Source organism: Leopardus geoffroyi, chromosome B3, assembly GCF_018350155.1.
Source record: "Leopardus geoffroyi isolate Oge1 chromosome B3, O.geoffroyi_Oge1_pat1.0, whole genome shotgun sequence".
Lineage (NCBI taxonomy): Eukaryota > Metazoa > Chordata > Mammalia > Carnivora > Felidae > Leopardus > Leopardus geoffroyi.
The window spans coordinates 17,061,764-17,078,701 of NC_059337.1; the positions used below are offsets into that span (position 1 = coordinate 17,061,764).

The 16,938-nt window shown below is 48.0% G+C and overlaps 1 protein-coding gene across 2 annotated transcripts in view; it reads right to left on the bottom strand.

Annotated features, from left to right (window-relative positions):
* The window catches only part of LOC123582543 (protein FAM169B-like), a 91,205-nt gene extending 74,799 nt beyond the window's left edge, over window positions 1-16,406 (bottom strand). For both annotated transcript variants that reach the window (XR_006704452.1, XM_045448753.1), the window contains exon 1: window positions 16,321-16,406. Coding sequence is in view for 1 of the 2 variants with exons in the window: in XM_045448753.1 (XP_045304709.1) it covers window positions 16,321-16,351 (31 nt within the window). In the remaining variant the exon portion in view is untranslated. The remainder of the gene's footprint in view (window positions 1-16,320) is intronic.
* Between the last annotated feature and the right edge of the window lie 532 nt (window positions 16,407-16,938).

The window sequence follows — 16,938 nt, forward strand, 5'->3', positions numbered from 1 at the left end:
CTTAAATCATTCAGGATCTTTGTACTGAAGTCCCAGTTCCCAGGGCTGCACGGACGGTACCCAACACTCCCCCGAGCCACTGCCTGTTACCCACTGCTGATCAGCCACGGCCACTCCAGGGCCACCCACTGCTGCTCAGTCTGGCAAAGCCTAATGCTCTAGAACCTTCTCAGCACTCTTTGGTCCTCCCAATATAAAGAGCAATGCTGGGGCACCCGGGTGGCTCAGTCGGTTGAGCATCCAAATTCAGCTCAGGCCATGAGCTCACACTGCATGAGTTCCAGCCCCGCATCGGGCTCACTGTTGTTAGCTCAGAGCCCGCTTCGGATCCTCTGTCCCCCATCCCCCCACCTCTCTCTCTCTCTGCCCTTCCTCCACTTGTGCTCTCTCTCTCTCTCTCTCTCGCAAAAAAAAAAAAAAACAAAACAATTAATGAAGACCTCAAAAGATGTCCATGATCTGCACTTACCCATTTATTCAGTATCACTTGCAAAATATTCTCTCCGAATACCACCTCAAACAAATATGAAGAAAGTTCTTTCATTTTGGGAAAGTGGGATTTTTCTCATATGGGACTATGATCATGAGAAACATGAATAAAGATATTTTAAATTTTCCTAGCCCTGCTCTTGAGAATGTTGACCCCAATGAAAGCCTCTATCGACCCATCAGTAACTACATGGCCTTATGTCATCAGAAAAGCTGACTGTAATCACTTGATTTTTTTGCAGTAACGTACGTTGTCATTCTTGAAGTATAGCTAACGAATCTTGCTCATGATATGTGAAAAAATTTCTAAGAATACAAAATTAGAAGGTAGTATTCCACTTTTATTTTTCAACAATGGTTAAGAGCTGGTATTCCTAACATACGTTTTTTTTTGGGGGGGGGTTTTTTGCTTTCCTTTATTTTTCATACAAGTGGTCTGCTGTTTCTTCAAAAATCAATTTTCTTCTCAAAGGAACTTATAAGAGGGGCTCCTGGGTGGCTCAGTCGGTTAAGCATCCGACTTCGGCTTAGGTCATGATCTCGTGGTTCATGAGTTCAAGCCCCGTGTCGGGCTCTGTGCTGACAGCTCAGAGCCTCGAGCCTGCTTCGGATTCTGTGTCTCCCTCTCTCTCCCGCCACTCACGCTCTATCTCTCTCTCTCTCAAAAAATGAATAAACATTAAAAAAAAATTAAAGAAACTTGTAAGAAAGAATCCATATTACAGAAGAAACTGCCAGCGAGGATCAAGCGACTAATTCTGGACTTAGCAGGAAACACGGAGACTAGTTTGTAACCAGAGAGAGGAGGGCACCAGGAGAGACCAGAAGCACAGAGCAAGAGGTGTCCGTGCAGATCTGAACCCAGGCGTTCCACACACCCACGGCAGGGAGGGCAGCACCTAATGGGAGAAGATTCCCAAATGCCACCTCCATTGCTCAGGATTCAGGACCAGGAACTCATCAGGCTCCCCAATTTCTAGCGAGGCATGTGTTTTGCTGCACGACGCGCTCCCAGAGCTGCGTGTCTTCAAGCTGTATGCTTTAAAACTCAGTATTCGCCATGCAAACTGCATCTTGCGCCTCCGAAGCATCCACCACAGGATGCCTTAAAACGGAGAACTACTCATCACCTAAGGGATGAGCATGTTTAACGAAAAAACAAAAGAGGGTAACTGCGTATACAGGTATCCCCTGCTCTTCCCGAGTTTACATTATGCCCCTTTGCTTTCGTGAAAGAGCTATGTTAGTACCCGTTTTTGCTCACTGAAAAAATCCAAACAGGTCTTTCCCTTTTATGATGAAAGGTGAGAAGCAAAAACAGTGTCCGGCATCGGTTGTGCAGTGAGCCCTTACAGACAAGGCACAAGGCACACACAGGGAGCACAGACAGTGGTCGGGAGAAATTCCTTTCCCGGAAAGGATCTCAGCATCTCAGCATCAAGCTGCCAGAACTTCTAACGGTGTCTGTGAGCACCCGCGCTTTATCTCGATTTATTTTATGTATCCCTTAGCAAGTTGTGTCCTAAGGTATCAGAAAAGCCTGCGACAGGTTATTTTTGGGTCTAGGCATGCTCAAACACCATGTAAGTCCATGGTAACTGATTCTTCTCTTTATGCCATTTCAGCCTCATAGGAAGGCTCTCCTTGCAGAGAGTGGGGGAAACCTGTAGTGAGAAATACCCACAGTTGAACAAAACATTGCCTGGCATTTACTTACTATCCTAAAACCCAAGTCTGCACAGCCATCACGAGGACTCTCCTCCTGCCATTCCAGCATTTTCCCAAGCGCATCCCGTGAACACTTAGCTCCGTAAGATATGCTGTGAACGGGGCTTCCAAGGCAGGCACGTTTCAAAATGGGGGCCTGCTGTCCTCAGAGCTCAGTGCTGGGAGCTCTGCGTGCCTATCAGCAAGCAGAAGGTGGAGAAATCCTGAAGCAGTGGAATGTGCTTAATCCAGCATTTATTTCCCATACTTATTTAACCAGGGACCCCTGTGTCCAAAACACCAACTGACAGATGAAAAGCACAACTTAGAGGAGAGTAGGGGGTTGGAGGAGGGAGGGTATTTTAAATTTTTTTTATTTTAGAGAGAAAGGGGAGCAAGCAGGGGAGAGGAGCAGAGAGAGGGAGGGAGAGAGAGGGAGAGAGAGGGAGGGAGAGAGAGGGAGAGAGAGGGAGAGAGAGGGGGAGAGAGAGAGAGAGAGAGAGAGAGAGAGAGAGAGACTGACTCTCAAGCAGGCTCCATACTCCACAGGGAGCCCAACTCAGGGCTCAATCCCATGACCCTGGGATCATGACCTGAGCCGAAATCAAGAGTCGGACACTCAACCCAACTGACTGAGCCACCCAGGTGCCCCGGGAAGAGTGTTTTGAAGTAATATCAGGGCAGAAGGCAGCATCGCTCTCAGACAGAGAGCAAATATGCAAATGCACGGAGCCCAAAGGCCCACCAGCCAAGGGAGCCACGGTGACACAAGAGCGATCATCCACAGAAAAGAGTAGAAAACAGAAGGTGAAGCAAGCATCCAGATATTTTTGTTGCTTTTGAAGAGCATCTGATTGCCAAAATATTCTTAGCAAAGAATTGAGAAAAAAAAAAAAACAGAAAGTTGGAAGACAGACTGTAGGATATGTTAGAATTTTTTGAGCAGATGAGCAAAACTGTCAACGCACGGAAGCACGCTGGGAAAGGTCTGCAGGTGGTGGCGGGAAAGTTTCCTTCCCTGGTAATTGACAGGGAGCCTGTCGCTCTGTTATCACATATTTAGTATTGGCCCACTTGCAACTTGTCACTGCCTTGGCTGAGAATAGATCCCTTGTCCCGAGTCTAAGACGGTAAAATATGCCGATGACTTTATGTGCCCACCCACACAAAGGTTTATGGAACCCTAACTGCTTTTAATATGAAGGTCTCGTAATCTGACCACTGGTGCATCTTACTTGCAGGCAAGTGATACAGAGACAAAACTATTTCTTCCCCTGAATCATTCAAAAGGACATGAGGTGGGAATGAAACACGCTGTTGTTTTTGCATCCAAAGAGGTGTCACAGCGGAGGACAAATGTGAAGCCCTGCTTGGGGCAGGCGGGATGCAACGGCATCTCCAATGTATACTTCCTTCTGAATGGTAACCTGTAATTGTCTGACCCTGACAATTGTAGGAAGCTCGGGCTTTCCTCACCCCTGAACCTGAGCCGCTCCGTGCCATGTGATCATCACCACGGTGCCATATTTGTCTAACCTTTACTGAGAGGGAAGAAGGCTCAGGAGAACAGAGAAAGCTTGACTCTTTGTATCCTGAATGTAATTGACGAACAACTTGTGAAAATACCGAGCCCCCGGTGTCAGTAACACCACCACAACACGCGATGGCCCCGAAGCTGATGGGAAAATGCTGTGGGGAGCAACTGTCCAGAGCGGAACCAGAGCCCTAAACCACACAGGACGCAACGAGAGGAAGAAAAATAACTCCTCATCAACGTAATGCTTTTCCCCATTACTCACAGAATAACATTTCTCAGAACTCACCCCAAAACTGTGGCTCTTAATGGACTTCATAAACTTTCATCCAGAAAACCATCTCTATGTATGCTCATCTATTACACTGCAAACAATAATACCTCTGAAGAGGAGGGAAAGATCGGCTTCTATCTGGCATGCCCAGCCCTGTGCAAAGCATCAGAGGGAGTTGAAAACAGACCAGTCCTCAGTGCCCACATCCCAGTTCTAGATTAAGTTGTGCACGCTGCAAAGTACTTAGACTCATCACCCAGACTACCACCCATGGAGAATGAATGGAAAAGAATAGGTTTAGGGGTGCCTGGGTGGCTCAGTGGGTTAAGCGTCCGATTTTGATTCAGGTCATGATCTCACAGTTCGTGACTTCAAGCCCCCCCCCCCCAACCCCGTTGGGCTCTGTGCTATCAGCTGGAGCCTGGAACCGGCTTCAGATTTCAGGTCTCCCTCTGTCTCTGCCCCCTCCCCCACTTGTGCTCTGCCTCTCTCTCTCTCTCCCTCCCTCTCTCTCTCTCTCAAAAATAAACATTAAAAAAAAAAAAGAATGGATTTACCTGAATCCTAAAAAATTATTTACTTAGAGAGAAGACAATTGTTCCCCAATAACTGGAAACATGTCAAGGTAGCTACATTTTTCTAAGGGCACTGGATCTTTTGTATACAACTAAAACATAGGTGAAGAAGCACACACCAAAAACAAATAGTTGCATCAAAGTTAGTAGCCACTAAATTGCACCTAGCTGGCTCAGCGGGAAGCGCACAGGACTCTTAATCTCAGGGTCCTGGGTTTCCTCCTCACCTTGGGCATAGAGATTACTTTAAAAAAAATAAACAAAATAAATTTTTAGAAAAGGACTAGCTGGGAGAAAACAGAATACTAATGAGAAGTTCTCACATAAAATGTACCCTTTGGGGTGCCTAGGTAGCTCAGTTGGTTAAGCATCTAAATCTTGATTTCTGCTAAGGTCATGATCTCAAGGTTTATGAGACTGAGCCCGGAGTCAGGCTCTGTGCTGACAGCGTGGAGGCTGCTTGAGATATCTCCTTCTCCTTTTCCCTCTCTCTCTCTCTCTCTTTCTCTCTCCCTCTGCCCCTCCTCTGCTCACTTATGGATGCTCTCTCTCTCTCTCTCTCAAAATAACTAAATATTTTTTAAAAATAAATAAAATGTACATCTTCCATTCACATAGGTTTTTTTTCCAGTTTTACAAAAAGCTTTCACACAAGTACTTGCTTGTTTGAAATGTATGTCAACCCTTTGAAGTCAAGAAAGCACACAGAGCCTCACCCCATTTCTCAGATGTGGAAACGGAAGTTCAAAAACAGAAAGTCAGTATTAGGGCTGGACTCAAACTCAGATCTTAAGATTTCCAGGGGAGCCTTTGCCAGCGCCCCCTCCTGCTTACTAATGTATATCATGTCAAGAGCCATGTGCTATAAGCCAGTACCAAATGGGAGCTAGTACTCAGCACAGCACTGCTCAAAATAATCCTTTTGAAGGCTGAATAATATTACGTTATATAACGTGTGTGTGTTTGTGTGTGTGTGTGTGTGTGTGTGTGTGTGTGTGTAAAACTGCCATTTTGTTTATCCATTCACCTGTTATTGAATACTTGGACCACTTTCGTCTTTTGGCTATTGTAAATAATGGTACAATGAACACGGATTTAGAAATATTTCTTTCAGCCCCTGTTTTCCCTTCTTTTGGATGTATACACCCAGAACTTTCTATGTTTAATTTTTTTTAACTTTTTAAAAAAAGTTTATTTATTTGGGGCTCCTGGGTGGCTCAGTCGGTTAAGCATCTGTCTTTGGCTCTGGTCATGATCTCGTGGTCTGTGAGTTCAAGCCCCGCATCAGGCTCTGTGCTGACAGCTCAGAGCCTGGAGCCTGCTTTGCATTCTCTCTCTCTCTCTCTCTCTCTCTCTGAGATCCCTCCCCCACTCGCTCGCACTCTCTCTCTCTCAGAAATAAATAAACATTAAAAGATTTTTTTAATAAAGTTTATTTATTTCTGAGAGAGAGAGAGAAAGGGAGCGCGAGTGCACATGCACGTGTCGGGGAGGGGCAGAGAGAGAGAGGGAGAGAAAATCCCAAGCAGGTTGCCAACTGTCAGCACAGAGCCTGACGCAGGGCTCAATCTGACAAATCGTGAGATCATGACCTGAGCCAAAGTCAAGAGCCGGACGCTCAACAGACTGAGCCACGCAGGTGCCCCATTATGTTTAATTTTTTTAAGGAACCACCATACTGCTGTCCACAGTGGCTGCACAATTTTACGTCCCCATCAACAGCGCACAGGGGTTCCAATTTCCCCACATTCTTGTTATTTTCAACACTTGTTATTTTCTGGTTTTGCAGGGGAGGGGTTGATAACAGCCATTCTAAAGGGTGTGTGCAGTGATACCATTATGCTTTTAATTTGCGTTCCCCAAACGATTAGTGATGTTGAGCATCTTTTCATGTGCTTGCTGGCCATCTGTAGATCTTCTCTGGAGAAAGGTCTATTCAAGTATATTGCCCAAACAGTCATAATTTGTAACCTGTATTTTGGGGGTGCCTGGGTGGCTCAGTCAATTAAGCGGCCAACCTCAGCTCAGGTCATGATCTCGCCATTCACGAGTTCAAGCCCTGCATCAGGCTCTGTGCTGTCAGCCTGGAGCCTGCTTCGGATTCTGTGTCTCCCTCTCTCTCTGCCCCTCCCCCTCTCACACCCTATCTTTCTCTCTCAAAAACAAAATAAACATTAAAACAAAATTTAAGGGGCGCTTGGGTGTCTGACATCAGCTCAGGTCATGATCTCACAGTCCATGAGTTCGAGCCCCGTGTCAGGCTCTGTGTTGACAGCCTGGAGCCTGCTTCGGATTCTGTGTCTCCCTCTCTCTCTGGCCCTCCCCTCCCATGCTCGCTCACTCTCTCTCTCTCAAAAATAAAGATTAAAAAAAAAGTTTTTTTGTTTTTTTTTTTTTAATTTTTTTTTTCAACGTTTATTTATTTTTGGGACAGAGAGAGACAGAGCATGAACGGGGGAGGGGCAGAGAGAGAGGGAGACACAGAATCGGAAACAGGCTCGAGGCTCCGAGCCATCAGCCCAGAGCCCGACGCGGGGCTCGAACTCACGGACCGCGAGATCGTGACCTGGCTGAAGTCGGACGCTCAACCGACTGCGCCACCCAGGCGCCCCCAAAAAAAAGTTTTTTTAATTAAAGAAAGAGCATTCTGTACTTTGAAAACCTTGTAAGAAGTAAAAAGACATGCATTCACAAAGGGTTAAATGGGAAGGCTGGAGTGGCCTAAGTGGACCACTACCTGCGGAGGATTCATTCACACTACCCTCATCACAGGGCAATGATGCCCACCTCTGCCCACCGTCCAGCTGTGCAAGGCTCCAAACAAAGACAGCAGTGGCTGGGAGACGGCTGAAGTCAAGAGGACAGACTGAGGGTGCACTGTCATTTGGTAAGCTACTTTAAAGCTGGGAGGGGAAAAAAAGAAAACTTCTCCCAGCTTTTTTTAAATAATAATACAGTAAAAAAAAATTAAAAATGAATAGTAAATAAATAAAATAATAATACAGTAACACCCTGAGGCCTCTGTGATACCTGTCCCCAGGGTACCTGCCCAAGGGTGACATCAGCTTAGACCAAGGTCTCCCTGATACCCCAGGGTCCTAGCAACAGATCTAATCAGACCCAGGTCACATCCAATATCAAGCCCACAGCAAAGGTTTGCAAAATTTTCTGCCATAAAGCTATGTTAAAATGTGTAACCTAAGGCATCAAGGCCATCATGTAGGGGTGCCAGGCAATACCCTGGAGAAAAACAAAAACAGTCTCTGTCTGCACTTCTAGAACTTACAGCCTGGTCAGGGAGACACAAAATCTTTAAAAAAAAAAAAATGTTGAACACCCCCATGGTATGGCAGGAGAAGGGAAGGGGAGACAGGAGACAAGAGGACTAGGGAAGTTTGATCTAAGAAAGTAATCTTTAGGCAGAGGACTGAAGAATAAAATGTCAGCCCCGTGCAGAGCAGGGCAAGGGCCCAGAACACTGAAGGAACAGCCCATGTAGGAGGAAGAAAGGAGCAAAAGGATTCCAAGAGCTAAAGGCCGGCCAGTGAGCCTGCATTAGTTTCAGGACCCTGGCCTTGCTCCCAACTTCAGGTTTCAAGGAAAATGCAAAAGGAGGCCTCTGAAAGGTCCCCAACAGGCCATGATAGCTGGAGCGTGTCTTTACTCCTTCTTCCAGAACTCGGCAGTCAGCACCAAACCAGAGGCAATGCAGGTTGAGGTGGCCAATGACAGTAGCTTGGACCAAAGACGGCAGTGGAGATAACGAGAAAGAGATGGCAGGCTTCAGCCAGATGGGCAGCGAACATAGCAGAACTGGATGGTGGTTGGATGCATGGGGTGAGGGGCCAAGGTGGCCTACTTTACCCCCTCCCCTCTATATAAGTCAATGAAATTCTACTGGGAGCTTTCAGCCTGTGACAGATTTATAAACTAGCACTGGAAGCAATCTAAGTCTGCTAAGATCCTAGCTCTTTCCAAAGGGGGAAATTGATGAACCTGCCAACAGAAAGAATAAGATGTACGTTATTTTAAAACACTAAGTATTTTCCTTAAGGTATTACGAATGGAGCCCATCAGAAAAGACAGATGAAGCTATGCACAAAAGGAGACCACCATGCCAAATCTCCCCAGTATGGAGCCACACGGGCTGTGAAGTTGGGCATGAGGGAAGGGCACCAGCTTTGGGGTCATTCACAGCTGATTTCAAAAATCTCTGAACATATGATGAAAGAAATGGCCACAAAGGGTCAGCACAAACTGAATCAGACCCACAAGGACTGTAGATATTGAAACCGTCCAGTAGGGAAGATAAGGATCTTAAATATGTCTAAAGAAATTTAAATACGAAATTTAAAAAGCCGACATTTTTTTTGTTGGGCCAATAAGATCCTAGGGGGAAAGGAAGCAGAACCTCTAGAAATGAATGTCTTAAAGAGCTGATGAACTAGAAAATATATCTGCAGAAATTACCCAGAATGCAGCACAGAAAGACACAGGCGGAAAATACGGTAGGCAGGTTAAGAAAGAGGAAAGGAGAACTTCAAGGTCCAGTAACAATCTTAACTGAAGTTCAAGAAGGAGAGAATAGGATGGAGAAGAGTTGAGATTTAAAGAAACCATGATTGAAATTTTTCCAGAATTGATGAAAGATACCTATCCTCACATATTAGAATCCCAACCAGTCCCCAAGGTAGGAAAAAAAGAAAAAGAAAAATCCCCACCCAGACACACTGTGACCAAACTGCAAAACAACAAACACGAAATGAAGCAGCCAGAAGACACAAGACATCTTCCAAGGGAATGCTGAGTAGACTGACAGCGGCCTTCTCCACAGCAACTATGGCATCCAGAAGACAATGGAAGAACATTTTTAAAGGGCAGAAGGAAAAGAACTTTGATCCTCCACCCGGCAAAAGTAACTTCCAAGAACATGGGCAAATGAAGAACTGTTTAGAAAAACAAAACTGAGGGAGTCTGCTACCAGAAAATCCTCACTGAAGTTATTTCTAAAGGATACGTGCCAGGAGATAAGGGAAGAACCTCAAGGTAAGTTAGTTAAGAAGGAATAGAAGCAAAGAAAATAATAACCACGTGGCTAAAACTCAAGCCAGTGCTGACCAGATGAAACAAAAACATCTAACTGGAGGAAATTAAAACTCAGAACATCAGAAGTTAGAAATCAGGAAATTAAAAATTAGAACAAAGGTGCTGCGTAACAACAACACATAAACCGGGAAGGGGATCGTTGAAATGGGAGCACTATAAGGTCTTGACGTGATTCCAAGAAAGTTTAAAATTGATTAGTTTCAGAATGAGAGTTAACGTGCATTTTAAATTTTCTAAGTGAGGGGCGCCTGGGTGGCTCAGTCGGTTAAGCGTCCCACTCTTGACTTGGGCTCAGGTCATGATCTCACGGTTCTTGAGTCTGAGCCCCACATCAAGCTCTGTGCTGACAGCACGGAGCCTGCTTGAGATTCTGTCTCCCTCTCTCTCTGCTCCTCCCTCACTTGCTCTCTATCTCTCTCTCAAAATAAATTTTAAAAACTTTAAAAAATAAATAAATAGAATTTCTAAGTTAGCCCCCAAAAGAATAGAAATATAGGTATCACATTTCAAAATAGGAGAGAGAAAAAACAGAATTAGGACAAGGGTTGGGGAAGGGTATCTCAATATAAAAAAAAATGAAAACATGATGATTTGTTGATACTCATATTTAATTGTTACAGTTAAAAAACAATATTTATTGGAGTGCCTGGGTGGCTCAGTCGATTAAGCATCCAACTTCAGCTCAGGTCATGATCTTGCAGTTCATGGGTTCTATTCCCACATCGGGGCTGATGGCTCGGAGCCTGGAGCCTGCTTTAGATTCTGTGTCTCCCTCTCTCTCTGCCCCTCCCTGCTCATGCTCTCTCTCTCTCTCTCAAAAATGAATAAACATTAAAATTTTTTTTTAAAAAAACAATATTCATCAACAAATAACTAGATTATGCTTTAGCAGGGCAGATTTTGTTCATTAGTGTCTTTACCCAAATATTTCTTAATATTTTAATAATATTTTTATTCAGTGTTCATGTAGTATGAAAAAAACACAAAGCAATACCTTTCTGTCTACATAGCTTATTTTTTTCCCCCAAGATGTTCTAAGAGCCCAAATGTAAGCAATACATATGCATTACAGAAATCACTTGTTGGTAGGTATAAAGGCCAAAACCAACAACCAACTATAATTCGCTTTGGGCATTATACCCCTCTACCCACATACATACACTCGGCAAAAATAGTCCACGAAGTAGCAGAAGAATATTGGGCAAGGACAGTGTTGCCAGAGGAAGGTCTACACAATGGGGAAGTCTGCACAACATCTTCTCCAGCTCCTACCATTGAATGAAATATTCAGGGCTCTGATTAGGGTTTATTTCAGCAAAATGCAATGAAGAAATGAACACAGCTTTTTCCCTATCTTAATGCAATTCAAGAGCAGTGGTTGGAAACTCGGTTTCCAAGAAACACACATTTATCTCCATTTCTGCAAGTCCAGGAAAACGAGCAGTCTCAAAAGTCTGGTTGGGCCTTGGGAGCCCCCAGCACATACATGGGCAGGAGCTCCCTTACAGCCCTCCATTGGGGTCCGCAGACCTCTACCTCGCCTGAGTCCCAGTGGCCCTGTGGCTGCCCTCCTTTGGAAGAGCAAAGAAGCACAGTGGAAGGTTTCTACAGCTGGACAGACAACAGGTATTGGTTTAAGCGGGAAATGAGGCCGCTGCCTGGGCATCGACAAGGCAAAGAGCTCGATGTGAGAGGGCTCCCCGGGGACCAGCGTGGGGTGAGGATGATCTGCCAGGATGTCAACAGACAGTGGCCTTTGGATTCAGACACCCTGTGTATCCTACCCCCAACCCCAGCTTGCTGATCAAGGGCCTTGGAAAAGAAAACCCACAACAGAGGACGGACGCACTAAAAAGCATGGAATCTCTCAAGGACAGCTGTTACATCCTAATGAGTGTTTTTCAAAGGTCCCAACCTTCAGTTGCTACTGACAGTCAGTCTTAACTGCCACGGCCCCCACAACCCGGCAACCCAGACTTGGAAAGTCACATGACACCAGGGGTATCTGACCCCAAAATGTGCTTGAATTTTGCCCCGCATTTTCTGTCTGTACCACTCGGACACAGCAGAAAACAGAGCCATTTTCTACAATCCTCTGTTTGGGATTTCCCAAGACTAAGCTACAAATAAGAATGTCATCAGAGGAGGCGGGAGCCAACTGCTGTCAGGAACTGAGCTAAGGCCAGTCAGCTGGTCAGCAGACTAGGGTTTCAAAGGTCAGAAAGACAATACCTCAATGCCCACTGCCCTCCCACCATCCAGCCGGAGTCCTGGCCACTCGATCATTCACACCATTCTGCCAACACATGGCAGGAGGAGGTCAGAACACGAGTCATTTCTGGCCTGGCTTCATGCATTGGAGATCCCCATTTAACACAGATATTTCACAGCCCTCATTTAGAAATGGAGTAAGGACCATCTATAGCACAGACGGCATTATACGGCAAGGAGTCACAACCAACGGTGGGGCTTGGGGGGGTAACACGAAATGCCCAAGCCATTAGGAGGACCTGCTCAGGACCCAGGCTTCCCAGAACAAGCAGGACCCGGGAAAGATATCCCAAGGAATGGACTGACCAGAGCCCTGTCCAGGGACACCCTGCACCAGCAAGGGCAGGTCAGCCTGGGTCATCCCATATCCTGATACGCCTAATATGCGGTAATCCTACGACCAACACAACCAACAAAAGCTTTCACCAGCTCCTAAAAGGAAATGATTTCTCCATTCAAAGGTCATGGAGCTCCTGCTGTGGGCCAGGTCAGAGCGGGGGCGCTACAGAAGATTAATTAAGGTCCTGCCCTCAGAGAGATCACAGTCTGGCTGGGTAGGAAGTAACTGACCAACTTCAGGGCCAAGTGGATTTTCAGAGACCATCCCATCTTCTCCCTTCCTTCCTGATGAAGGGATGGAGACCTGAAAGCACTTAGCAACAGTGACATGAGTCCAAGTGGCCAGCCCAGCCCCCTACCCACTGCCCCCAATGAGGCCCCGCTGCCAGAGACTCAAATCATGCGCCCAGACTCACCAGGTCCACATGCCTCTATGGGGATCCTTCTGGACCTTGAACTAGATAAGATCCACATTTGATAAATATTTGACTTTTTTTTTTTTTTTTAAAGTTTTATGTTCGCATGAGGTCGTCCCTAAGGAAGGAGGCCCTTTAAGGACTGGCTCGTGGATTACTTCCTTCTCAGGAAGGAAGTGGGAGGGGCTCCACATCAAACATCACCCTTATGACAAGTTCCTTTCTCTGGGGAGTCAGACCACCCCCATGTGACTCCCAACCTGCCACTTACTAGCAGGTGACTTTAGGCAAGTTACTTTGCCCTTGCCCTGACACCCTTCTGGGCAGACCCGGGTCCTGCCTGCCTCAGCCTCTCTCAGCACCAGGCCCTGCCCCGGGCTTCTTTTCTTTCTGGTCTCTCCTCCTTTGGGTCCATGCCTCATAACCTCAGTACTTCCCCCTCTCTGAGGCTTCAGGCTGTGCCCTCCACTCCTCTCCTCTTCCCATTTCCCAGGGGACACCCTTGCCAGACCTCCAGGGGTCCCCAACAGAGCTCAGGGCAGGCACTGGCCTTTCTAGATTCTCCCACACTCCAGAGTCAGTGTTTCTGACTAACTCTTCAGTATCACCCATGGGTGGCATGTTCTGGAACATTCGGAAATCCCTGTGTCTAGATTGCTTCAGGTTTTCCCCCTCTGAAAGTCAGTTCCTTTACTGAACTCATCACTGTCCCTGTTCCCCCAACCCAAGTGTCAGAGTCAACCCAACCTTTGGAGTCTTCCTTGTGTGCTAGCTTTCCCATCTGTAAAGCTTTGCTTTGTTACCAGTGCAAATTGTCCAACACCTAACTTTTCTTACCTGGAACACTAAACTGACTTTTTTTTAATAGCTTATTTTTTTAATGTATTTATTTTTCAGAGAGAGAGAGGGAGCAGGGGAGGGGAAGAGAGAGAGGGAGACAGAATCCCAAGCAGGCTCCATGTTATCAGTGCAGAGCCTGACGCGGGACTTGAACCCACCAACTGTGAGATCATGACCTGAGCTGAAACCAAGGGTCAGATGCTTAACCAACTGAGCCACCTAGGCACCCCTAAACTGACTTTCTAAGTGGAGATCATAAGATAGGAAACTCTCACAAACCTTTCAATTTGGGGTGTAAACAGAAGGGATGAAGGGCAAAACAATGGCCTTCTCAGAGGGGACCCTACATTTTACCATGGACGCAGCAGTCGGCAGTGATGAGCTCAGGGTCGCAAGGAACCCTTACGAGGTAGGTCACATCCTCATTTTATGGATGAGGGAGATTCAAGGTGAAGGATGAGAGGAGTACAGAACTGGACCGTGTCGGACTTGCCTTTTCTTTTCCAGGATGCTCCAAGCTAAAATGACAGCAGCAGATGGTCTGCTAGGACCTAAGAACTTTTTCAGCATCGGAGAAATTAAAAACCCTCAGAGAGAGACAGAGAGAGAGGGAGAGAGAGAGAGGGAGAGTATGTGAGTGTGTGTGTGTGTGTGTGTGTGTGTGTGGCCCTGGGGCATGTCTTGAATTACTTCGGGGTAGCTCCAGAGCCCCACTGTATCATATCCCCCAACCAGACACCCCAATACTGAGGAGGCTCATCTAGATCCAGAACACAACGCCCATGGGAGTGTCACAGACCCTTTCCCTACACTTTAGGGCTAGAACAAGCGAGGACCAGGTCACAACCTTATCTGAAAGCATAATCCTTAGTTTAATGCTTCCTTGCTAAAGAAAAAAGGATTCCTACGTAGGCACGATTCGTTCAAGCCCTTTTTGGAAATGGGCTATCAAAGCTTGGGCAACGGTTCAGCTATGTAAGACTCCAATCCATTAGGCTCTAGCACATGTGGAAATGATTAATGTGTAACTGCCGTGTGTCCTCTGGTCCATCAGCAACCACGAAAGCCACAGCAAACGCTGAAAGAAATACAGGAAAATCCTTAAAGTGTTCAGGCCAACTACACTTTTCCAGAAGTGAAATTACCCTTACTTTTCCCATTAAACGTAGAAAGGCTGCGTAGAATTGCACAGCGCGAAGGCAGTGGTTGGGAAGTACTCTCTGATTCACGGTACACTCCGAGGAGGAGGGGAAGGGAGAAGCTAGGGATTGCACAACTCTGTGCCCATTCCTTAAGTGTTGAAAATACAGGAGGTATTCCTGTACAGTAATTCCCTAGGGAGCAAAACCTTCTCCCTCTTGCAGAGGTGGAAGACGAGATCAGAAGACCAAGTCACTTTTGTTTCTTGACCCAGTTCTCAAACTGGCCCAGCGCTCGCTATCCACAACCATGGCGACCAACGTTCCAGAAAGGACCGCGGGGGGGGGGGGGGGGGGAATCAAAACCCCAACAGAATCACCCCCACCCCCACCTCTAAAAACAGCGACCAAACCATTTCTCAATCTCCAGACCAATGAAAACGTTCACCAGGAATGTAAAACTCATACAACTGGCTAGTGGCCACCTTCTCTCCTTAACTCGCTCTAAAAATCGGGGAAAACAACTCAAAGTCACAGTTTTTAAGTGCAGGTCGTAAAAAACGAGTCATTTGCCGCTGTTGACTTCCAATAAAAGGCAAAGGAGCCTCTGTAATATTGGGGGGGGGGTTTCCTTACAGAAATGGGGGGGGGGAGGGAGAAAGCGGCCAGTCTGGGGTTTGACTGCACGCGGGGGCAGGGCTGGCCACCTGTGGCCTCGCGCCTCGTGGCCGGACTGGACGGAGGGGACGAGAGGTCCCCGGCCACCGGGCCCTTCCAGCCGCCGGTCCCCGCCAGAGGAAGCGGATGCAGGAGGGAAGAGGCATTTTCTCAGCATCCAACGCCCCTACGCCACCTCCCACCCAAACACTCCTTTGCGGAAAGCCCTTTGGGGATTTGTCCCACGTGCTTTCAGACTCAGAATGGCAACGCTGGCCTGGTTCTCCGGAGAGGGAGCCGGGCAGGGCCCCTCCTGGGCCTCTCAGGAGGAGGCAGACTTAGTTTCGGAAGGCGGGGGGGGGGAGGCGCGCCCCCAAATCCAGACTCCCCAGCTGGCCTGCTGGATTGGGGGCCGCACGCCCGCCGCCGCGCAAGGTGCCTGGGATAAAACAGGCCGTCCTGGAAGCTGGGAAGGGGGCGGCGGGGGAGCGGAGGCGCCCGCTGTAACCCGAGCTGCTCTACTGATTTGTCTCCGGCCTTGCGGTTCCCATTTCACAGACAAGGCCACCACGGCTGGGAAGTCAGTGAGCTCGCCAAGCCCGGGTCAGCGGTGCGGACGCCCGGTGGCCCCGGAGACGGGCGGGGGAGGGTGACCGTGACCGTGACCCCTCCAGGGCTACCCCTCCCAGGAGTGAGAGCTTCAGCCCGTCGGCCCCGCACCCGACGTCCCGGGCCGTCGGCCCATCTAGTTCCCTGGAGGCGACAGGTGCGCGGCTAGTGGCGCCCTGGCGCCGACTCCGGGGAAAGTTTCCTGGCCGCTGCGCGCTGTTTACGGTCTCGTTTTGCAGCGCTGGGGCCCCGAGCTCTCAGGCCAGCCCAGCCATTGAAACCCGACACGCGGGGAGGGGCCATCGCGCCGGCCAGCGAGGGAGGCGAGCTGGCTCCGGGCCCCGCCGGCCGCGGCTCCGCTTACCTGCGGCTCCGCGAGCTGCCTCTGCCTCCATGCTGGGCTCCCACGGCGCTGCGTCCGGTCCCCTCCGCGCTCCCTCCTCTCCCCGCCCGGGGCCGCCCCCGCCCCCGCCCCCACTCCGAGGCTGACCCGCCCCTCCCCCCGGACTGCGCCGGATCGCGGCTCGCTCCCCAGAGCTGGCCCTGCCCCGCCTCCAGCCGCGTGCCCTGGGGGCCCCCGCCGCGCCGCCCAGCGACCCCGACTCCCCAGTTTGCAAAGCTACCCCCTGAGGAGCTTTTATTATTTCCTTTCATTCTTTAGAAGAGAAAACTATTTGCACCCCATCCCATGGCCAGTGGCTCTGGGCCTAAACCCAGCACCCCCTCTCTGAGCCCCTTCTCACTTCCTTCTTCTGTTTCTAAGGACAAGAATCATTTGCATTATTCCTTTTCGAAAATTTACACAGTTTAAAACTAACTCAAAGACCATGAATGTCACTAAGACAGGGCATCTAATAACCTTTTCTGCCCATTTCAGATTTCTTCTGATGCCTGTCATGTGCCCAGTTTTGCCGATAACGAATATTTTCATTTATTAGATGTTCAGGCTTGTCCTCACTTGAAATAGCGTGATTCAATGACA